The sequence below is a fragment of the Chelonus insularis genome, unplaced genomic scaffold (genome assembly GCF_013357705.1).
Source record: "Chelonus insularis isolate UGA/USDA-ARS -01 unplaced genomic scaffold, ASM1335770v1 contig_160_pilon, whole genome shotgun sequence".
Taxonomy (NCBI): domain Eukaryota; kingdom Metazoa; phylum Arthropoda; class Insecta; order Hymenoptera; family Braconidae; genus Chelonus; species Chelonus insularis.
In genome coordinates this window covers 428,945-452,639 of record NW_023276401.1, presented here as the reverse complement: position 1 = coordinate 452,639, position 23,695 = coordinate 428,945, and the positions used below count along the sequence as shown (strand labels likewise).

Sequence of the window (23,695 nt, the reverse complement as noted above, 5' to 3'; positions counted from 1 at the left end):
TGATAATTATGAACATAATAATTAGGGTTAAATCAACCATCTAAGTAACTTCATATCAAAAAGTGACATTGAGCTTATTGATAGAATAATTTTCAAGGACATTTATGATCTCCTAACAACTTATTTTCCTTTGATCTTCTTCTTGAGACTCTCAACCAAGTTTCCTTTGACCTCTTTGATGAATCTAACAACTATAGTAATACACAGAAAAATGATCTCAAGGACGAAATCACTAACACTGTGTGCTAATAGCTCTAACAGCTGAAAAAATAAGCTATCGATAATCAATATTTTTTTTATCTTACTTCAAAATAGATAAACATAATTTAATTTTTTTTATTTATTAATATCCAAAGAATATTATTTTTATTAGTTAAAATTATAGATGACTTATTAAAAGATGAATGTTTGAAACTAACAAAAACGGAAATGAAGATTGATAGTGCTATCCTTTCTCTCAGATAGTCAGTATGAATGAGTTGCTCAAGAAAAGAGAGTGAATTTTTATTTTCATGAATAAATTGTCGTATGTTAATTATTGTTTCCATAAAAATGGTTCATCAAAAGTATGTAATTACTTGGATAATTTCAATAATTTTTATTTTCTATCAAATAAATGTTGTAAAATGTTTGTGGAAGCGTGAAGAAGACAAGACTAAGTGTCCAAAAGTCAAAGAGATGAAAAATTTCGATATTTCAGGAGTAAGTTTATTGACTTGTTCTATCAACTAAAAACTAGAGTTTACATTAATTAATTATAAATAAAAAATATCTAAATAATTTATTATTTATATTCTTTTGACTTTTCATAGTTTATGGGATCGTGGTACATAGTTCAATATTATGCAAGTTCTGAGGAAGCACTGGCATATAAATGCATGCGTGCTGATTTTTCATTATCACCTGACAAAACTGAAGTAACTATGAATTTCACTTATAGCTTCATTGATGATCCTATAAATGAAATAATTATTGGAAATATTACTTGGAAAATACCTTATCATCATGAGTCATTAGCTCATTGGATTCACGCAGAATTTCCCTGTAATTATCCTTTGAAATTTATTATTTCTTTATACATCTCTGTATTTCTACCTTTTAACGTTTTTCATTTATTTATTCAAATATTATTCATCTATTCATTATTACTAAATTTTATTGCTTTTTTTTTGGTTTCTAGACGAGGAAGTTTATAATACATACGTCCTAGATTCAGATTATAAATCATGGGCTCTACTTTTACATTGTGCAGAGAAGAATAAAAGTCCTCGTTATCTCTCTAGTTTTATTATGAGTCGAAAAAAAAATTTAGGAGTTAATGTTGTATCTTACTTACGAGATAAACTTCCAAGGTATGTATAAAAAATTTTAGAAAAAAAAATCATGAAAAGAACTGTTTGTAATTTAAATTTTCACTCCAATTTATTTATTGGTTTTATGAAAATTTTTAGTGAAAAAAATTAAAATAAATGAAACAATTTAATTTAATCCCAGTTTTGGATTTTTTTTAGATACAATATAAATGTTGAATATGTTTTTCCTATGGAACAAAAAAATTGCAAAATATTCGATGGAGATGCATTAATGATACCACCAGTAGTAGCAGCCAAAAGAGCATACTTAAAAAGACATCCACTTTAAATGAATTGACATTATAAGTATATAATATTAAGTAATAAAAGAAAAAAAATTAAAAACAGAGTAAAACAAGCAAATTAATCTGTCGTTTGGGCTATTTTTATTAATTCAATTAACAACATATTATTATAATCTTCATTCTGCTCATTTATAATTACATAATTATAATGAACCGTTATTGTTTCTTGTTTTAGACCCGTCATCTTTTAACGTTACTCTTTAAAATCTCACAGAATATCATAAAAATGCAGTTCTAAATACACGTTTAGAGCTAAAATTTTATGATAATCATCGTATTTTATCGTTTATCATCGTCAAGTAATACCGTCAGTCATTATTATTAATTTTTTTTTTAATAATTTACTGGACAATGGCCACTACAAATTATAAGAAATCTTACAAAACCATTTTTAATGTAATTTTTAGTCCTATCGTTCAATCAAACTCTCATTTTCATTCATACAATAATTATATCGATTGTTTTTGTTATTAATCACTTTATAACCGCATTAATTAAACAATCAATGACTTGCGGTTTTTATTTTTTGATACTACATGCAAAGGCTTTGGCATGGTGTGGAATTTTCCGTTTATTTGACGTTACTTTTTGCTTTTCTTTCATGTTTTTTACTCTTTCTCGACATGTCGGCAATATTTGTTGTATTTTTTTATTGTTTCTCTGAATGATTTAAGAAGATGGGAAAAATTTCTATTACAGTGCGAGTTTAATTGAGTGCAAAATGAATGATAAAAAATCAGAAAGGTATGAAACATTAGCTGTAGGCGTAATCTGACGAGAGTTTAAATATTTTTGTCATGAAATATTATCATTAATTTAGTCATATAACTTTTTAACCGACAAATTATTTTAGTGAAGGCGTATATTATCTCATACAATACATAAATAAATTTTTTTTTTTTCAAAACATTATAACTCATTAATATTATTTTCAATTAATGATTTAATTTCTCTCGTCTTTTGACAAAAAAATATACGACAGATAAATATTTTTATTAACGTTAATTATACACGAGCCTTCCCAACAATTTAATTATTTTATAATAATAACGATAAAAAAAATTGGTATATAAACAGCAATGTATGTTTATGAAATGATTGATTATTATGCACACAATGCTAATATTTGAAATTCGAGCTTAAAATGAATTGATTTGATTAATTACACCTAGCTTGAGAGATAATTATTGCAATTAATCAGTTCGCTACCAGACGAAATTTTCTATTTTTCGTTAGTAACATGAATTGTACAATATAGAGGCAATAATTATTTTATTGATAAACAATTCATTTCAGCCTCTTAATAGGTTTTGGTTTTTAATTAAATAATTTTATTCCATTAGTGAATGTAAAATTAATAATTAGCCGACACTCTAAAACTATTCGAGCAATTTTATCATTGATTTTATTGATAAACTAATATTGTGTGTCGATAATCAGTAATAAATCCAATAAATTTCTCATCTAATTTTTTTTTTTTTTAATATTCTTTCATGCATTTAAAAATTATTTAGCGATGACTGCAATATATTTTTTTTAATTATTAGTTTTTTTTGGAATAATATTTTGATCATCTGGAAATGTATCCGCTCGTCAGATAATTAATAAAGCTTCGTTACTTCGTTGATTAATATAATTAATGAATTAATATAATCAACGATAGTCACAATAATTTATTCTAGAATAATACTTATTGAATCATGCACAGAGAATGTTGGTGGGGACTTGATGATAACCGCAAGCGACAGGAAGAAGTGATGAGTTTTCATTTTTTTTTATCCTACTAATAGTTCAGTTTTTCTTTTGTTTCTACTTATTGTTTATTTTTCAATAATGTCAATCTGTCATTTTGCTGTCTGCTGTCAAGTTCGGTCCCTTTCTCACATGACATTCCTTGCGTATAGTAATATTTTGTTTAATTGAGTTAATAGTAGTCATGAACACGTGGTCACACTTGTACTTCGTTGACCCTTTTTTTTCATTTTGATCTAACAACCGTAAAATTTTATTTCTAATATTTCTCCGCCGGTAAACCATTGCAACTTGTATTTATTACGTGAGTTGGCGAGGACCGTTGTCAATAGACCCATCGTACTGGTGTCCACTGCGGTGTCGTTTGTATTCGTTCAATTGCTGCTTCCAGTTGTGCGATCGTTTCCTCAATATCGTCATTCACAATAGTTAAATCAAAAAAGTGCCCATACGCTTGCTTCAACATGTCCGATTCCTTTCCAAGCCTCTCGAGACTACCGTCATACTAATAAAAGATTCATTTCAATTTCAACGATTTCTTAAATATTTAATAACAATAAAGATAGCACTATTGTTCAATAAATGATGACATTAATGAATAAACTTACGTCATTGAGGTTTTGTACGGAGGGTGCAGCAATAAAAACAACATAGGGAGCAAATTCTGCAGTCCGGAGAATTTTCAAAGCTTGTGGCTCTACGTCCAATATTGCCATTCTTCCTTCCTCATGAATTTTTCGAATTGTCTCTAATTTTGTTCCATACATGGCATCCTCATGAGTTCCTAAATGACACACGATTATCCACGTTATGATGAGAACATTGTAAATTCTTTTCATACGATAAACAAATAAAATGATAGTCTCACCATATTCGAGATACTCATTAGCGCTGATGTCTGACATCATTTCATCGTGTGAAACAAAGTAATAATTGCGTCCGTTTTCTTCGTCGTTTCGTGGAGGCCTCGTTGTGTCTGTAAAAGAAAAAAATTATAAATACATCAGTGTTATCAAAAAAAAAAAATCAAGAAACTTGATAATTAATAAAGTTTCATTTTATTTTTTTTTAAATTCTATTTATATATTAGAAAATTAATAAATGATTGAAAAACGCAGTTCAATAATATTTTTTGTTTTAACCTGACTTATATTTTCATTGTAAAATATATGAATAAAAACTCATTAAAATAATAAAAGCTTTCTGTGACATCGCATTCATTATGGTTCATTTCACCAGCTTATATTGAATTTTAAAGTCTGGCATTAATTTAAATCCTGGTAGTATTATATCCTACACTGATTTTTTTATTCTCATGTCAGGATTTAATTTAATGAGTTGACTGAAATAATCTAAAAATTCATTTATTAAAATTCTCAAATTTCCATACGACTATTTTCAATTTTCTGAATATCTAATCCTCAAGCTATTATATTTTAAAGCCTTCCCTATTATTATTATTATAGAAAAGAAAACTTACGCGGAATTGGATAGGCATATTTATCAGGATGCCTGGCAATAATGGTATTTTTTATATGACGACGACCAACACCATGAGCTCCCAATAGAACGAGAGTTTTACGTTGGAAAGCTTCATCTGTAATAAATGAAATTTTATATAAGCTCATTTAATCTGCATAATAATTCTGAAAGAAACTTTTTCAGTTAATTAATAAAGAAAATTCTCTATTAATTATAATACTTACGAGGTACTTTAACAACTTCCTCATAAGTAACCAGATCCAGCTGGTCGAAAACCGCGTTGTGTTTTGCAAGGTATTTATCCTTGTACTGTTTCTTCTTGCGGCCGAAAATTGAGCAATTGACTAAATTTCAAAATAATAAATGAAAAATTAATTAGTCACCAATTAGTTTACTTTATGTACTATTCTATGAATAATTTTAAATAATAAGCAGTGCATTTAAATAGTAGAAATGATGTCAGAAGTTCAACATAACATCAAGCAAGTATCTAATATATAACATGCTTTCATATGTATTCTATTTTTATATTCTGATAATATTCGTTGAATAAAATATTAAAAAACTAGGTAATATAGATATTAAAATTTTTACAATCGTTGAAATTGTAGACATGATATCATCAATATCTGAAAGTTTTCATTACTTTATGATAAAAGTAAATAGACATTATTTATTCACTTATTTATTTATTTGATAATAAAAGTAATTTTATTTTGAGGTGAAGATTAAAAAAAATCCTGTATTGTTCTGGGTATTAATTAAAAAGTGATGGATTAAAAGTGAGTGAAATAAAGTTCCAGCAGGTCACAGAAAATAATGATAAAAGTTAGTTGCACAAATGTGATGCATGATTAATAATATCCCCAGTGATTTCGTGCTCAAACGTTCAAAGCTACATAGTGATCCAATTAAGAACCTAAAAATTAATCTTTATCAAAAATAAAAGTCTGTCGATATACCATCATCTACAGTAGTGCTAAGGTTGAAAAAAAAATCATCAAAAAAAAAATTCTAGCTTTCAAGATGAGATTTTTTTTTTCTTTCTAAGTTTTTTTTTTCAAACTCTACTAAAAATCGAGCTTTACACTTCATTTTTGCCATTTTTCATCATTGGTTTTACCATTTATTATCATTATTATGATTGTTATTACTACTTTCTATAGAAATTCTATACAGCTCTGTGAACTTTATCCTCTGCAGGCAGATTTCATACCTGTCGAGCTGTCACAGCCCTCGGTGTGAGGAGAACAGCCACCCTCTCCTTCAGCATCTATCCCGGACACATACAACATATTCACTTTTATATATTTTGCTTTTTTCTTTAATAAAAAAAGAAAAAAATACTCTATTCATTAGTTACTAATTTTTATCGTTTTCTTATTTCATTTCCAGATTAACTAAATTTATTTAATGATAAATAAAACTACCTTTATTATATTGTTTTTTTAATTAATGGAAAAAATTTAACAGCTAAATGTTTGATATTACAACATTTCATGCCCCATATACATTCATATCTGTACCCACACAACACAACAGATACGTAAAATTCAATCAATAAATATTAATATTGATTTACAATATAATTTTTGTTACACATTTATGGTTAATTGATTACACATGTTATATGAACATAAATTATATAAGCTGTGTAACAAATATGATAGCACATGATTGAAATTAAAGCACGATTATGGAACATAAAATGACAACAGACGTTCTTTTGGTAATATACTGGATTAATATTTAATCCGGGAGTGATGTAATTTACTGAATATGTTAATGTAATATAAACCTAAGAACCCATATTATTTAAGATTATTCTACTAAACGATTAAAAATAAAGAAACAAATATTAAATAAAAGAAATAGTAAATACTGAAAAAATAGAAACACTCTCGGATTAAAAAAGATATGCAGCGTAGACACAAAGTGCGATCTGCTGGAACAACTCTACCGATTCTGTCATTGATGAAAAATAACAGTTTTTAGTTAATAAAAGTTTTTATCGAATATTTAACATGATATCTAATCCTAACAATTGTTTGACCATTTATAAAAATTGCTACTTATTAAATCAAAATTGATCATTGAAATTCCTTTATTCAAAAATTCAAATAATTACTGATAAGGTAATTCAACAATATTTTACTGATCAAACAATTGATTAAAGAATTAACGATATTATTAGGAATAATTTTTAAATGATGTAATCAAACTAACCTTGTTCTTGTTTGTTTTTTTTCATTGCCATACAGGCAATTCTCCACTCTTGAAGTTCAGAAGATGGAATAAGTCCTGCTGAACCAGCAGCATTATCTTTACGCGCTTGCCACCAGTGATGATCATCTTTACTGATAATCTGCAGGATGTCTCCCGTCTTGAAGGCTATTCCAGCTTGGGCACACGGTATATGTTCATCTTCAAGTGGATCATAATCGAATTGTGCTCGAACAAAAATCTGTTGAATAAGGAAATTATAAATTCGAATGTTCCATCTAATAATAAACGATATCAATATGAATATAAATATAAATATAAATAATTAAATATTAATATAAATTAATAAAAGGTAAAAATGAAAGATAAATTAATATTTGAAACGATAGATCAAAAACTCTTTTGATCTATTGTGTAAGGATAAACTATAAAACTACGACTAAATTGCTGATGCAAACCCAAGCCACTTAAGGTACCGGCTATCTTACTTCAGGAATTGTGTGAATAATATTAATAATAATAATGATAAGAATAACAAGTGAATTGTTTCTCATAACGGTGCCTCGCTCCATCGACTTGAAACATTAATCAAATTTTCTACACTCGATTTACGAGGTTTGCTACATGCCTCATCGCGTGGAAACAGTGGAAATAAACGAATTAGATATAAAAAAGTAAGAAAAATTTGATAGACTCGAATATATATATATATATGTAAATATTAAATAAACATCGATTAAAATCGGATTATAAATACGTTAGGACGATCATATTTGAATATATAAAGTTTTCATACGACAACGTTTGGGTATGCAGGTAAAGGTATAACGCATTAGCTTTCTAACTACAGCAGTCCAATCACACCAGATCAAGTGGCGGTACTTACTAATACTGGCAGAGGCCTAATCCTGAACAACTAGATTGTTGAAAAAACAGAAAAAAGGAATATGATCATTAATTGATAAATTCTAAATTCAAATTTATTCAATTTACTATTTTTTTATCTAATTATTTACCGATTTTAATTGAACGATTAGAGATATGAATGAAAATATTATTATAGATTTCTCAAAAGTATTAAAATATTAACATTTAATGGAGAATAAAAAAAAGTTATATATTACATTCAACGCGTAGGAACCTACCATTTTTTGGATTAAAAAAATTCCAAATCCCAATTTATTTATGTTTTTGTTAATTAAATTACAGCTGTCGACAGAGCGTGCACTAATATGAAGATATGTTTCACATAATTTGGATTTACGACACTTAAATTAATCAATAAAAGAGCTACACTGTCAAAAAATTATTTTCAGTGGGTATTCAACAAGAGGAGAAAAATAAGGAAGAGTGAATACTAAAAAATATTGAAAGTGTGAAGAAAAAATGAAGATAAAAATATATCGACAACTCGTCTGGTGGACTGACTGCTGCCACTGCAGTTAATTTGCTGTTGCCGATGCGTCTGGTGTTAGGATTAGATTCAAATATTGATAAAATATGCAACCAATCAAACCTTTACTGAAGCTTTTAAGATTTAACGCATTTCAGTGGAGAACTGAATCTCTCTAGCCGCGGGTATTTATTATTCTTAGTAATAATAAAGTATCATAAAATGATTAAATTATAATGAATTGTATTTGTTATAAATAAGTAGTAAATATAGAATTTACTGATACCTCGCAAGGGGGTGGCGCGATCCTGTAAGAGGGCAGAATTTTGAATGTTACAGATCCTCTTGCCTCACGCTGAAAATAAATAATTTTTATAATTTTTTATTAATATTGTTTTTGTGTTTATTTAATCAAATTTAAATTAAACCAAAGATGACAGATATTTTATAATACTTACCAACATTTTTTGTAAAGTATTGACTGACTGATTAGCAACTGGAATTCCATTGATTTCTTTTATTTCATCAAGAACATGAAGTGTAGCCTGTCTATGAATCATTCCTCCGTGCATGATTCTTGCCACAACGCACTTCCCATCCTCGTTCATCTTTAATGTTATCCCCTAGGAAAAAAAAAATATAGCCTGCTATAAAGATTTTGTCCAATGTCCAACAATCATTGTATTTAATGTGAGAAATAAAAAAAGAAATCCAAGTTCTAGCAAGGAAAGTTGTTTAATGTTTACAGCATTCTGTGGTTCCGGTAATGTATTGCTGTTAATCAATTTTACAATGTTTCCAAAACATAAAATTCAACTTTGATTATGAAAAAAACAACTATATATATTTACTGGCTATAAATTTGTAATAAATAACAGGATGAATATTAAATTTTAAAATTGAATTTTTATCATAAAATTGTTATTCCATGAGGATATTTTAAGTTCACTATTTTGCTATTTTTAGAGTACATAATTGAATAAAAATGATGAATTACCATTGGCTCATCAGTATTCTTCTGAAATTGAACGAGCCTGACTCGGGTAACATTTTCCACATCCATATCACCATTCTGACCTTCGATGTCATCACCATTGAGGTAAGGAAGCAACGGTGGTGGTGTGACTCTTGACGCTTCCTCTCCATAAACTTCATGGCCTGCCACATCGTGAGCTTGCAATAATGCCTGTAAAAAGAAGTTACAACTGAGAAAAAAGAACTTTTCATGAAATCAATAGATTAGATAAGTTGTAAAGTTATGTAATCAGGTCAAGATCAATCTTAATAATTTTTGGGAAATAAAAATAGAGATCAATGATGAACTCTTGCAACAGTACAGAAACTCGTCACTGAGTTACCGCAATTGCGCGACTGCGCCCTAGAAATTGCACACGCAACTCCTATCTGGGACGAACTGGATGCTGGTTTTCCACTGAGAGAAATATAGTTCTATCGTCAATCAATACTAAAATAATTTTTATCGCACTTTTTTTTATTGACTAATTGAATAAAGTCGCACTTTATTCTCTCCCAACCATAACCTACCCATAAATTACAATCTTATCATTATTTAAAATTATTCATCTCCCTAGGGCCAATAAAAAAACTATTTCCCTCATCACCATAATCCATAAAACTACTACAAAAAAAAAAATAACGAAAACTTTAAAACGACGATAAAAGTGACATAATATAGCGAAATACAAAGTAGGACAAGTGTCGAGTTTGTTTACCTGCTGATGCACGTGACAGTCCGGAATGCCATTAGGATGCTTGAAACGAAATGGACTATGAACAGGACAATTAAATCTTAAGTGATTATCAACGAAAAACTGCTGAGGGTGAGTGTGGGGAGCATAAATAACGGAATCCACAGGTAGAGGTCGACCAGGAGCGTGTTCAAGAGATCGGCAAGACCAATTAATAGGTCGATGTTCAAGTGGTCTAGTATCTAAGTCAGGCATTGTTCTTCCAACTTGATTGGATTCATGAGACCTATGATCAGTAGCATTGAATAGTTGCGGTACGTGGTCAACTGATCGACAGCCATGATCATGAGTAAAATAATGGCCTTGTGCGTGCCCATTGTGATCCATTAATCGACATGGGTGATTAATGGCACGTTGTTGATAATCTACACCTCTAACAAAGCTGGAATCCATAGATCTAGGTTGTTCAGTACAAACAGACTCATTTTGACGCCCAATTGGTGTATTCATTCCAGTCTGGTGGTCTAGGGCTGCAGATTGTCTGCTTGCAGAGTCGGATCTCATTGATTCCATTGATCTCATACTATCCATTGATCTCATGTAATAGTCAATAGGCCTTGTAGGTAAAGAATCAGTTGATTTGCATGGTCTTGCCCAGCATTTAGTGCCAGTATTTTCGCAAATGGGAACTGCGGCATTTCTAGAGATACAGGGGTGACTTTGTGGACCCCAACTACCTCTATAAAGATCCATCAGATCTCAAAGCTTTATGAGAACTTGAATATTTATGATACCACCAAGCAGTAACCTAGCACAATATCACTCTAACTACACCATTATGTATATTTATACGTTATAAATACGAAATTAAACTTTCTTTATCCTTTTTACACTAAAAAGCTCTAGTATTCATTTATGTTTAACACATTAACTTAAGTTAATAATGATGTTTTAATAAATCATTTAGTACGCATAAGAATTGGAGTAATTGTAAATGGCTTATGATGATATAATTGACGTAAATTACGCGAAGGAGATGACAATTGGTTAGTCAACATGTAATTAATAATCACTTTAGGCGAAAGACTTAGATTAGCATTGGAATATTCCACGAAATAAGACAGAATAAAGAAAATAATACGGGCGAGTGTGGTAGCAACGGGACACCGACACATAGCGATGCCGCGCTCTCCAGCACTGAATCTTGCAGCTTCCGTCGCGCAGTCTCACCAAGCAACCCCCTGATTTTATCCCCTCTCTATCGTACCCTTATCTAACTACACACCCCACCACTCAACTCTCGTTCAACCGTCTGGACCGCAATGCTCGTCCACCCACTTTTATACTTGCTCGTCTGTGCGCATATCCTTCACTTCCTCTCTCACTCTCTCCCTCTCCTCTCTCTACATACTTTGTCTCGTCTATTTTTTTTCTCTCGATTTACCCTACTGACATTATTCCTCCTGCGTCAAAACTAATTTCCAAATTTTTTCTTCCACTTCAGGCTCTCGAGAACAATCTAGCAATTAATTCCAGATGAGTAATGACTTTAAACTTTAAAATAAAATTGAAATTCTGCGCTTTTTTTTCCCCCCTATTATCTATCATTATTTTCAGCAAAAATTAACTACATACTTTGTTTCCAACTTTAAAATAATCCCAAGAAATTTGTTCTCATCTTTAAATAACAACTTGTAATTTATCAAAATATAAAAAAACAAGCCACTTCAAAGTTAGCAGCACTTTTAGCTTATATACTGAATCGTACTGAAGATAAATATGAAATAATTAGAAAAGTAATATTTAAGATTGAATCAACAACTGAAAAATTTTGTAGTAAGTTAATACAACATAGATAATCTTAAGTAAATCTTATAACATAAAAATCAGATAAAAACAGATTTTTAATAATTCAACAAGACCTTTAGATTATCTATGATAATATTGACTTCTCCAAGTCTTCTGGACCAAAAAGTACTACTACATCAAGGGCGTCGGTGGTCGTAAATAATTGCGCTTGCGTCGGATGATGCTTCGTTATAATATAGGACACAGATACAGAAAATTTAAATTTTTCATCAAGTGGTGAAATGCATTTAATGTCACTTTACGTTCTATAATTAATTGACGAATAGATAAAAATCCTCAACAATGAAATGTTAAAATAAATGAATAAATCAATTATTCAATAAATCAATGGCTTAATTACCTTGAGTCGTTGTCGCTGATATTTTTTTATAAATGAAAGGTAATATTTATAAACATGTAGTGGGAGAGATTGTTTAGTTTCTTCACCAATCCAACGTTGTGTTAAATCAAAGATAGGTAAGGTTTTATAAAGCTTATTTTCACTTGAGACTTTTTGTGGTATTCTAACAGGCTCTTCTTGGCTTTCACAACAATGGTGAGAAGTTGACGGAGGATTAAGTGAGAATCTTGAAGAATTTAATGGTAGATGAGTATGATAACGAAAGTTGGAAGAAGCTGAGCGCCAATCGAAGCGATTAAATGGAGTAGGCGTCGTCTCAGCGGACCAAGGACGAGGATGTTCATGACAGAGTGAAAGATGAGAGGCGTGGATGCACGTTGAGAGTAGAGCAGAATGTTCTAAGGTCACTAGTGGTCTTAAACATTTTCTGCACGATGGGTACACATGAGGATTCCAAGTATGATAACAGCATCCCGGCGACCTGGAGCCAAACGGGTCCCTGGTCGCAGGGTAATTCATGATGCCACTCACATTGCATTAATTTATTCTTCACCGGTTTAATTGATATATTTCCTCATCTTCCATTATCATCATATCAATCTTCATCCACACTCTCGTTACTTATCTTTGCACTTTATCTTGATCAGTTGACTTTTATGACTTGTCTAATGATAAATATATTTTATATTTCATTAGTAACCCATTATCATATGAATATACTATTCAAATAAATATTTTCTTGTCTGAATAATTTGAGTAATGAAGATTAGCCAGAGTTCCTAGAATGATCCAAATTGCAAGATTGGTAATACCAGTGGTTATATCTTACATTCATGTACTTCGATCGAAGTCGTGTATAGAATATAGACACGTGTGGTAATCCACGACATGATTGTGGCTCAAATGTTGTGTAGTACATGTGTGATATACTGTAACCATTGATATTGTTAGATACATGATGATGGTTAACATAGAAATGCAATGCAGTGATATCTGACCAATGAAACCATAGTAATCAATGTCCAATTAATTGATAAATGAGCAAATCAACTGAAAATAACTTAAAATTTGACAAAGTTCTACAGAGGTATCAAAATCAAACGGAATAGATCAATGACTTGATTATACGATTAAAGATTTTTCCATGCAACTAGTGGATAAGGATATTAAAAAGTTTGAAAGAAAAATAAATAATAACATCAGGTTGAAATTCATTGGCTAAAAAGCTTAACGATTATTATAATTTAAGATAAAAAAATACTTATTAATGAGTTTTATCAAAAAAGTGATTAAATAAAATGTAAAATCCACTGCAACTTGGTTCAATAACGCACCAGATGGTACTCAAATCATGTTGGTTGTTCATTAATACTTGAAGAATTTTATATAGAATATTAAAAAAGTTGAAAAAACAAACACAGAGAGGATAAATAGTAATCACAAGCGAAATACGACGATGTTTCGTGCAAAATTGAGGAGTACACGTCTCTCAAGCTACGTTCTGCAGTAGACTAGCTCCAGCCCTGTCCGTGAACCCCTTCTCTATATCTGTGCTCCACCTCCAAACGTCACTTCCGTTCACCCTCCCTTTTCTCCCCCTTTTTGCTTTTTTTCACTCGAAGAATAACCGCCCACGGCGACAGTATGACAACTCACATGTAGTTAACGAGAGAAACTACCTGAACACGCTCGAAATGACTTGAAAAATCATGTAGTATCATCTCCCTTTTTTTCTTCTTTTAAATTAAAAAACTTTCTATTTAATTAAAAGCCAACTTACCTTTAAATAAGGCTGGCTAAGCAATTCCAAAAGTTCTCTAAGATCACAAGGGTCAATTCTGTGATATTTTGATGACTCCAATTCCCGAAGAAATTCTTCAACATCTCGGAGACGTGCCAATGCGTCAGTCGGTGGAGGACGACTTGGTGTTGGTACTCTAGTTGAGATTCTATCGTACAACTATCGGAGGAAAAGAAATTTTGTTCTTATTAAAAGTAAATTTTCTCTTACATCAAGACATACTAGTAAATTACTAATTATAGATATATCATAAACTAACGAAGTCTTAGTGGAAAAGATCAATTGACTGATGGCATTAATTCAAGTCATGTTTACTTCCCTTGTGATTTATACTATAGACGTTTAATAAATTAGAAAGGAAAAATAGGGTGATATAAATTATTAAGCATCCTCTAGGCTCTGTAAAGAAACAGTTGGTAAGAAAAGTAAACAAAAACGAAGACTCGTTTTTCTTCCTTAAAGACGCAGTTTATTCGCGACTGTCCTTGTAGACAGGATAGATTGGACGAACCTGAAGAGGAGGACCTTCCTATAAAATTCTAACGCGCAAGCTCCATTACCAATCGATTTTACTAATCTCCCTGTTGGATACTTGGTATTGTATTATATACATTTTTTGTAGTATTTGAATAATTATAATTACCCATTCCTTTTGATATTACTATCATTATTGTTACAAGCATTACCTTTAACATAACTAAATCAATTAAATTACTTCGAAATACCTCCAACATCGCTCGTAACCAGCGATCATCAACAGCCTCAAGAATTTCTTCTCGCGTTAATCTCCCGCTCTCCTGCAATATCTCAATGTCATCTAGCGAATCCAGAATTTCAGCTACGAAGTCTGGAATGTAAAAGTAATGAAAATTCAATTACTTTTTTTCTGTTGTGGTGAAGATTTACGAGATAGATAAATATAAATAATACCTGCACTATAATCGTCATCTACAATATCTGATAAGTTATCACCACTGGCATCGGAATGCCATTTTGATGAAGAAACAGCTATTTTTACAGATTCCTTGAGCTTTCTTCTAGAATTAAATTTTTTCAATTCCTCTACTGTTTCACTCAGATGAATTCGTGCAGCACCTTTATCTCGATCCTGAAATAAATATAACATTTAATTATCAATGAATTTTTTTTCATTCAAATAAATGAAAGATACTCGTTCTTACTCTAAGCCACTTGTGATTAAGCACTTCTTGAATAGTAATTCGGTGATTTACATCTACTGTAAGCATCCTTTCAATAAGATCTTTTGCTGGTTCACTAATGTTCTCCCAAATTGGAGTTTCCATCTATAAATATAAATATAAAAAATTTTTTTAAATTATACCTTGGAACATAGTTTTATTAATTACGTTTTGTAATTAATTTTTCTGAACAGAACATGAATTTCCAAACTTATAGCCATTTATTACTTTTCAGAAAAAAGCAGTACAAAAACTTTGGAGTTATTTGGCACAGATAAAACTTTTTTTTTTTAAAAAGGAAAGAATTAGTGAAATTATTTTACACTAGTTTTCTATCCTTAAAAACTCCGAAAATAACTGGTTTCATATTAATTATAAGTTTTAATGTATACATCGAAGGATTAGTTAATTTAAATTGATTTAAATTTATTTCTAATTAATTTTGCAGCTCTGGGATCAAAGTTTTAGGATATGTGCCAAGTTTCCAGCCTCAAATCGATTTTAAAATTATGCACTACAATATGCAGATATTCTTCAAGAATAAATGACTACACTATGAAATAAGTAAAATTATGAAAACTTTCAATAATCTAATAATAATCCATACTTTTCGCTTTCGTTTACATCCATTCATCACAATTCAATTTTCTACAGAATAATTTAAAACTGATATCAAACAATGATTGATTAGCTTTTAAAGTTTCAATCAGTGCCAATAAAACCACTCAAACAAATATTACAACATGAATATTAATAAATTGAATAATAGAATAATGTATTTTTCAATTCTATATTAATGTTAGAATATTGACAATTTTTTTGCAAACTCAATTCATAAAACTTTATCATCTACTTACTTGAATACGCCCCCTACATATGGCTTCTTTTAATCTCATCCCTGATCCAACAAAAGGATATGTTCCCGTAAGAAGAATGTGAAGTAAAACACCAGCAGCCCAAACATCTCCAGGTTTTCCATATTGACGATGTTCAATCAATTCCGGTGACATAAAATGTGGACATCCAACTCTCCCTGATTGTCAAACATTCAAAAGGAAAGTTTGTGATAAAAAGGCGAATAATTATCTACAAAGAGTAGCAATTATAAATTGAATGAAATCAATCAAACAGCATTGTGTTATTGGTAATGTGCATGTAAAAAATTGGCTGAAGTAACCGACAACACTGGTATATTTCGATAACTGGTGAACGTTCATGCTTTTGACAAAAAATTGATCTAAAATACGGGTTTAATAACTTGATAATTGATGAGTAAAAATGTGCTTCTATCTTCTAAATTGCCAAGCTTCAGCATTAGCATTTTAGCTGTGCAAGATGAACAAAACATATTTCTTCCGTTTATTTTCCTTTCTATAAGAATTTAAAGGCTGTTACCTAGAAGATTAGATCAATATTGAAGTTAGAATTGCTTCTGTAATTATTTTGGTAGTCGTTTTATCATCTAGGGATCGTGTAGCATCAAGTTTCTATGCAAATTAGTATGTTAATCAAAAGTTTGATGCAGCATCAACATGAAATATTAAATTACTATTTCTTAAAAATTTTTTAATAATGATTAGTGCTTAATGAATAAATATCGGATGATAGGAATAAGTATATAGTGTCATTATAAGCAAAATAAGTAATAGCATTTATGAAAAATATAAAAATATTTTGGCAAAGGGAAGCAAACGATGTAAAATTACTGGAAATTTGTTATGGTTTTTATTTATCAAAACTACCACCAAATTATTAATAGATAGTAAAACATTTACTTTTAAATATTCAAAATTGTGATTTATTTAATGATTAACAATTTTAAATGGGATTGACAAGTGCATCAAAATTGACGATAATAAATATGGTGGTAAAAAGGATATTTAACTGGAAATTTACAATCGATTGATATGTATAATGTTTAATGAAATAAACGCCACTGAGATATAATAAAAAGGCATGATATGATTCAATCCTGCTGAAAAACTTGGTGACAGTTAGGTTGAATTAAGCTTACCCGCAGAGTCGGTCTTCAAGTACTGCTTGCCCTTTGGGCTCAGATATCGGAACTCGGTCGTGTAAGTCTCTGCATTCATTTAAACCAAATTCTAAGTAAGTATTGCTTGAGTGTAATTAATTATGACTCGATTTGTATTTTTATTTTTGTGTTTAATTGGTGTAAATATTTTTTATTATAATTCTTTATCTTCGCAATTAGTTTTTTTTTTCTTTTTTAATAATGCTTAAGTTCGTTTGTCTGATTTTATCTAGACTACCGATTGTGTGAGAAATAAATTACAACTTATATACTATTAAATAATTGTTTAAGATGTTGAAACATAAATTGTTGTTCTTAATCATTAATTCATTTGATTATACCTGTATTGTTTTGAGACGCTGGAAGCTGCATTGCTACCCCAAATCCTCGTAATTTAACTGGCGCCGAATTTTCTTTTCCAGCTAACAATGCACCTTGTGGTTTAATATCTCGATGAATTATATCATTCTCATGACAATACCGTAATGCCTCCAGAATTTGTCTCATGTAATGACTGAAAAAAGGGGAAAAATGTATGAAAAATTTTTCCAATTTTTTCCTATTATTATTTTTCTGTCTCATTAGACTTTGATATTTAGGACATTGTTCTGAAACATTAAAATGACTCAACTGCTTTGGCCTTTGTAGTTTTTATTATTCTTTGTCATGTAAGTAATTGAATACGTCATCTTTAGACGAAAATAAATTGAATTGTAGTGACCAACATTTAATTTTAATCGATATGAACCAGATAAAAAATTCATTTTTTGTTTTCTTTTTTTGGATAAAATGTTTCATTTCAGTACAATCAAATATGACCTGATATGATTAATAAAAATGTCATGTTTTTTATACCTAGCTACGGCCTCGCTGTATACAAATCCCGATGTCGCACGTCGAACAACTTCGAAACAAAGGTCGGCTCCATCCATGCTAAATTAAATGAAAATACATTTTTTAGTCATTATTTTTTATAACAATATTCAATAATGGAATGTCAGAACTTCTCATCCGTAAATTCGTGTGCTTTTATTTTTTTTTAATTACAAGCTTTTGTTTGAAAGTGTTTTATAAAGGATGAGAAAGAAAAACGTGCAGCTGATGAAGAAAAATATATTATTGATTAAAAATAAGAGCTGTTTTATTTTGTCCCGTATATTCAATGCTAACAATAGTGTTGGTGTCAGATACACACGAACTTATGGACTAAGCCAATAGAAAGATACAAAGATAAAATACTTACTACTCGAAAACCATGTACAGCATTCCTTCTGAGCTGTAAGTCTCGAGAAGTTCTACTATATGAGGATGCTTTAACATGTGACATATTGTAGCTTCCCTTTTTAAATCTAAAACAAGAGAAGAAAAACGTGTAAATGTATTTTACTGTTGACAGAAGAACTAAATTATTGTCAAGAAAGGATACTCATTTATAAAGAAAAAATGGTTTAATAAAAAAAAAAGCTTTTCATTATTATTTTTTATAGAAAAACTTTTCATATAAAACAAAAAAATCTCAATTTTTTTTTTTTGAATTTTCTTTTAAGACAATAAAGAAATTTCTATCTTTAAAAGAAACTTTACGTAAGATGATTTATATGTTTGCAAATATTTTTCTCTTTAGTTATTTCATTCTTTTCTTTTATTGAATTTAAATTGCAAATAAAGCCAATTACTCAAAATGAATACACAATTTTTTACAATATACATACACTAGAAATAAAATGAAAAGAATATTTTCATTAATAAATAGAAAATCTGAAAAATATTGCCTCCTTTCTTAATATAAAACTACAGAATTTTTCAGATTTATATTGACAGATGGTAGTTCAAGGTTTATTTTATTCTATTTACCTAGTCAATAAAAATATAATATATTCGTTTTCAATAATGACATGTACATTTGATTGATCCTGACATTGAAAAATAAGTGTGTCACTCAATTACAATTCGATTATTTTATCATTTTATTAAAATCTAATTGTTCTGTCATTAATAACTATAAACACTTATCCCGGGATATATATACTTTTTCAGAAGAATAATAAACTTAGGAATTCACTCCAAGAATTATTCTCCATCAAACATAGTATGTTTTTACTCGACCCAAACATTTACTAGAAAGTCTTTATGGTGAATGACCACAATATATCGTTAAATTGGACAGAGTAAACCTTGATGAATTTTCGTGAATAGTCAATAAAACATCTGGAATTCGATATCATAAATTTTTAACTGTGGTAGAGTGACTGCAGGCAGTCAATTAAGTTTGGTAATTGGTCATATAAATCTGAAAAATACTGACCATTTTTTTATACAAATTTAACTAAATAACTAGTGAACTACTGGTGTATTATATATTTGACCTACAATAACTTTAAATATTAAAAATTTTTCAATTAATTCTGATCTGTTCTAAAATATTATAATTTAATTTACTATTTGAATTTAATTAGACAATAATTTATTGTTGCTATTATTTGTTTCAATATTTTTAACTGATTAAGTAAGATAAGGTTATTATAAAATTAGGTTGAGTGCTGTATTTGTTATCTCAATGTTTTTATAATTATTATTATACTACGCAAAATAATTAATTTATTTTTTCAACGTTCTTAAAACATTTCTTGTACGTTGTATTAATTCTTATTTTTCCTATAAAAAAATAATGAAATAAATTATAATAGACATGAAAAATTATAATAAATTAATAATACATACATTCAACTAAATAATAATAAAATTACCTGCTGTACTAAGACCAGGACTAGAAGTAAACTTTGCAACATCGACGATTTTTACAGCGAAAACTTGATTTGTCTGGCGATGAATACATTTTCGTACTACGCTGAATGGTCCCCTGAAAAGATATAAAAAATATTTATTTGAAAAATATGAAAGACAGTTATTTAAAATAAAAAACGAATAAAAACAAAGTGTATGATTTATAGCAAGGTGTAATCAGTAAATCAATAAAGATTCATCAATAAAATTTAATGATAGTAGCGGTCAAAGATTTTACAAGTAAGATAAAAATCATGATTGGAGTATTTTGAAGTCAATATCAGAATATAGAAGTATTTCCAATTTTAAGTCTCGTGAAAATCACGCGAATGATAGTGGTATGTGTTAAGGAAACCATTAATCAATTGGGACGGGCCACACGTGCTTAATTTTATCAACCTCTCTTGCACTTATGTATAAAATACTTCATTTTTCATGAGGCATTGTCTTCTCGTAAAGGATCCAGCACTTGACGTTTGATAAACCATGATTGCCTCAATTACCATCACGTTTTTATTTTTTGCATCTATTCAAGCACGAGTTATCACTAGTAAGTATTAGATTATTTCAACTTTTTTCAATTAAAGATTCAAATTTTACATATTTACAACTTGTAACTTTTTTTAGATACCTCTTGTCAAATTACGATAACTTATAAGAATGGAGATTTAAAAGAACCACAACCACTTATTTTATCGAAAAATAAAGAAGACACGATTTTTTTATATCCAAAAGATAAATCAGGCATTTTAACTATATCATCAGGAGAAAAAATTTATTTAGCATGTCCTGGTAAATACAATCAACTTCAAGGAGTTGAAGGACTGACAGCAGTCAAAGAAGTCGAGGCAACATGTTTAAAAGAAAAAACATTTATCATTAATTCAACTCAGTTTAATTTCACAACCGCTACGTGTAAATATTTACCAGAGCACGAAGCTCAAAGAAGACCAGTAAAATGTTACGGTGATAACACATATATTGAAATTGGATTTCAATTAGAAAAGGAATTTTTACGTACCATTGAAATATGTAGAAATGATGCTACATTATCAACAGACTACACAAAATTTAGATTGACTCATAAAATAGGAAATATGCAATCAAATTATCCTAGGCCAAGAAAATGGGTTACTGGAGATTTTTATAATAGAATAAATGTTGATTATTATTATAAAGCAACAACACAATTGAATATGATGAAAAAAATTACTGGATCTGAAGAACTTGCTGATAAATACATCCAAGCAGGGAGGCGTTTTTTATCACGAGGACATATGACTGCTCGATCTGATTTTGTGTATGGAAATGCACAAAGATCAACATTTTGGTATTTAAATGCAGCTCCTCAATGGCAAACTTTTAATGCTGGTAATTGGAATACTCTAGAAGACAGTATCAGAAGATTTGCACAAAAAAAATTATTAAACCTTGATGTTTATACAGGCGTTCACGGCCAAATGAACATTACTGACGTTAATAATAACCAGATACCACTTTATTTATTTGTAAATAAAACTCAACAGAATTTACCAGTTCCAAGGTTTTTTTGGAAAGTGATATATGATCCATTGGAAGAAATTGGTACAGCTTTTGTAGGAGTAAATGATCCTTATGCTTCAAATATCACTGATGACATGTATATGTGTCAAGACATTTCGAAAAGCATTAGATGGCTTAGATGGGACCCCAATTCCATTACGAAGGGTATTTCTTACGCGTGTGCTATTGATGATCTCCGTAAAAATGTGCCATCGATTCCAAAGTTAAAAGTTCATGGTGTCTTAAAGTGAATCGATAATTCAATAAAAAACACAATATGTTTTTATACTCCAACGTTATATAAACAATTTTTCCTAAATAAAGGAAAAACATAAATATAGAATTACTTTTCATTACGTAAATTTATATTTATAACGATAAAAATATCGATGAATGAAAGTTTTATGTAATAAAATTAATCTAATCCGTTTTCACGTATTTCTTTAATAATAAAAATTATTTTTGAATAAGACTTTATTTTTAATCATTGATTTAAATGACATATCAAAACAAGACTGTATTTTCATGCTTGTATGACATTTTATTATTGAAGAAATAAATGTAAATATTATTTGTTAATAAATTCAAATGTTATGAGTGAAAAATAATAATAAAAACACCAATTGTTTTTTGAAAAAAAAATGATTAATCATCTTTCACACCTTTTCTTACTTCTTTAATCTTAATAAAACTAAAAAGTTTTGTTAGACAGGTTTTACATTTTGTCCATTAAATTTTGAAAAGTTAATAAGCTTTCACTATGCTATAATAAAAGTTTAATGCATTTGAAAATAAGTTAGGGTATTACAAGTTGAGAAAATATTTTTCCAAGTTATTGGAAATTTTTTTGTTGCTAGTTGGAGTTCACTAATTTTTAGGTCAATCAAGTAGACGTGATATCTTTTCATCGTACTTTTTTTATCGGAAATATCAACCCTCACCTTACATTGTTGCTGAAAATAAACATGATTGATATACTCACTTGCCAATAATTTCACAGAGCTCATAAACATCATCGAAGAGTACTTCGTCATCCGCCATTGTGATTATTTAAAAACGGAAGGTGTATAATAACAAGGGTGAAAAATGTCCCTCTTAATTTTGAAAAAATCACGTGTCAAATGTATTATAGTTGCTAGCAACGTGACTGAAACGTCACTTGGACACTCGTTTCAACCTCACGACGTGACAACAGAGTCACTCACTCAATTCACGGCACCGGCACACCATTTAACCTCAGAAAAAAATCCTATAGTATTTAATGAACCACAACAAAACCGTTTAATACACTAGTTAACAACAAATTATAACAGATTCAATTCACTGAATTTAAATAGATAATCAAATTTACCGAATAAAATATCAAACATTTTGTACATCACACTGAAGAAAAGACATCCATGGCTTCTCCTCCCCCCGTCCACCTCCCACCCTGATGCTGTGGTGAATGATTAAAAGCTCGGAGCCATCGACAATGCAAGATGTCTCTTAAAATGCACAACACTAGTGCTGGCCATAGGGCCATACGCAATTTGAATATATATTAAGTGTGTTAGGTGCAGTGAACAGGAGTAATTCGTTGTTGAGGGCTAGAATAAGTCGCCCTACACGTTCTAAAGCAAGACTGGTTGCATAGAACGCCTTTAGCGACTGCGCCAAAAGCACCCGCCCTCCTCCACTGACCCCTGGGTAACCGTCTAGTTGATGCGGGCGTGGCGGCTTCATCTGTTGCCTTTATTTTAACATTTTCCACTTTCCATCACATTTTTTCTTTACTTATTTCTCTTTTTTTTTTCTTTATTAACCATTTTCAAAAGTTACTATCCATCAAAAATTACATTCCAGTCAGGAAATCATAGAATGAATGGATGGTAAGATAATTATATTTAGAGCTTTTGAAGTTCTTGGA

At 29.8% G+C, this 23,695-nt stretch overlaps 3 protein-coding genes across 10 annotated transcripts; 2 read left to right on the top strand and 1 right to left on the bottom strand.

Annotated features, from left to right (window-relative positions):
• The first annotated feature begins 476 nt into the window (after nt 1-476).
• Karl (lipocalin/cytosolic fatty acid-binding protein Karl) lies at nt 477-1,715 on the top strand. Its single transcript, XM_035078505.1, has 4 exons — nt 477-702; nt 813-1,044; nt 1,181-1,352; nt 1,512-1,715. The coding sequence occupies exons 1-4, from the start codon at nt 529-531 to the stop codon at nt 1,639-1,641; spliced, it is 708 nt and encodes a 235-aa protein (XP_034934396.1). The 5' UTR covers nt 477-528; the 3' UTR covers nt 1,642-1,715.
• CASK (peripheral plasma membrane protein CASK) lies at nt 1,716-23,617 on the bottom strand. 8 transcript variants are annotated; one of them, XM_035078497.1, is made up of 23 exons: nt 23,138-23,617; nt 22,769-23,035; nt 20,208-20,320; nt 18,704-18,809; nt 18,316-18,393; nt 17,802-17,974; nt 17,440-17,508; nt 16,283-16,458; nt 15,408-15,530; nt 15,157-15,334; nt 14,952-15,073; nt 14,206-14,385; nt 9,505-9,693; nt 8,966-9,130; nt 8,794-8,862; nt 8,001-8,030; nt 7,118-7,355; nt 6,108-6,164; nt 5,116-5,235; nt 4,890-5,006; nt 4,278-4,385; nt 4,018-4,193; nt 1,716-3,914 (listed from the first exon to the last, which is right to left on the bottom strand). In XM_035078497.1, exons 2-23 carry the CDS (start codon nt 22,825-22,827, stop codon nt 3,735-3,737), a joined length of 2,826 nt encoding a protein of 941 aa, XP_034934388.1. In that variant the 5' UTR covers nt 22,828-23,035; nt 23,138-23,617; the 3' UTR covers nt 1,716-3,734. The 8 variants fall into 8 exon arrangements, with proteins under 8 accessions (XP_034934388.1, XP_034934387.1, XP_034934390.1 ...); XM_035078496.1 differs by having other exon boundaries at nt 22,769-23,617; XM_035078499.1 differs by lacking the exon at nt 6,108-6,164 and having other exon boundaries at nt 22,769-23,615.
• LOC118064107 (uncharacterized) lies at nt 20,532-22,169 on the top strand. Its single transcript, XM_035078504.1, has 2 exons — nt 20,532-20,794; nt 20,872-22,169. Exons 1-2 carry the CDS (start codon nt 20,731-20,733, stop codon nt 22,035-22,037), a joined length of 1,230 nt encoding a protein of 409 aa, XP_034934395.1. The 5' UTR covers nt 20,532-20,730; the 3' UTR covers nt 22,038-22,169.
• Nucleotides 23,618-23,695: the final 78 nt, after the last annotated feature.

What these genes read in the sequence shown, in the direction of transcription:
- Karl (XM_035078505.1), top strand. Translation starts at nt 529, where the DNA reads ATGTTAATTATTGTTTCCATAAAAATGGTTCATCAAAAGTATGTAATT. An exon ending in AAAATTTCGATATTTCAGGA is followed by an intron (nt 703 to 812) that starts GTAAGTTTATTG and finishes GACTTTTCATAG; the next exon opens with TTTATGGGATCGTGGTACAT. An exon ending in GATTCACGCAGAATTTCCCT is followed by an intron (nt 1,045 to 1,180) that starts GTAATTATCCTT and finishes TTTGGTTTCTAG; the next exon opens with ACGAGGAAGTTTATAATACA.
- LOC118064107 (XM_035078504.1), top strand. Translation starts at nt 20,731, where the DNA reads ATGATTGCCTCAATTACCATCACGTTTTTATTTTTTGCATCTATTCAA. An exon ending in TCAAGCACGAGTTATCACTA is followed by an intron (nt 20,795 to 20,871) that starts GTAAGTATTAGA and finishes AACTTTTTTTAG; the next exon opens with ATACCTCTTGTCAAATTACG.
- CASK (XM_035078496.1), bottom strand. Translation starts at nt 22,827, where the DNA reads ATGGCGGATGACGAAGTACTCTTCGATGATGTTTATGAGCTCTGTGAA. An exon ending in AGAATACTGATGAGCCAATG is followed by an intron (nt 9,131 to 9,504) that starts GTAATTCATCAT and finishes TTTTTTTCCTAG; the next exon opens with GGGATAACATTAAAGATGAA. An exon ending in GGAAGTTGTTAAAGTACCTC is followed by an intron (nt 5,007 to 5,115) that starts GTAAGTATTATA and finishes CATTTATTACAG; the next exon opens with ATGAAGCTTTCCAACGTAAA.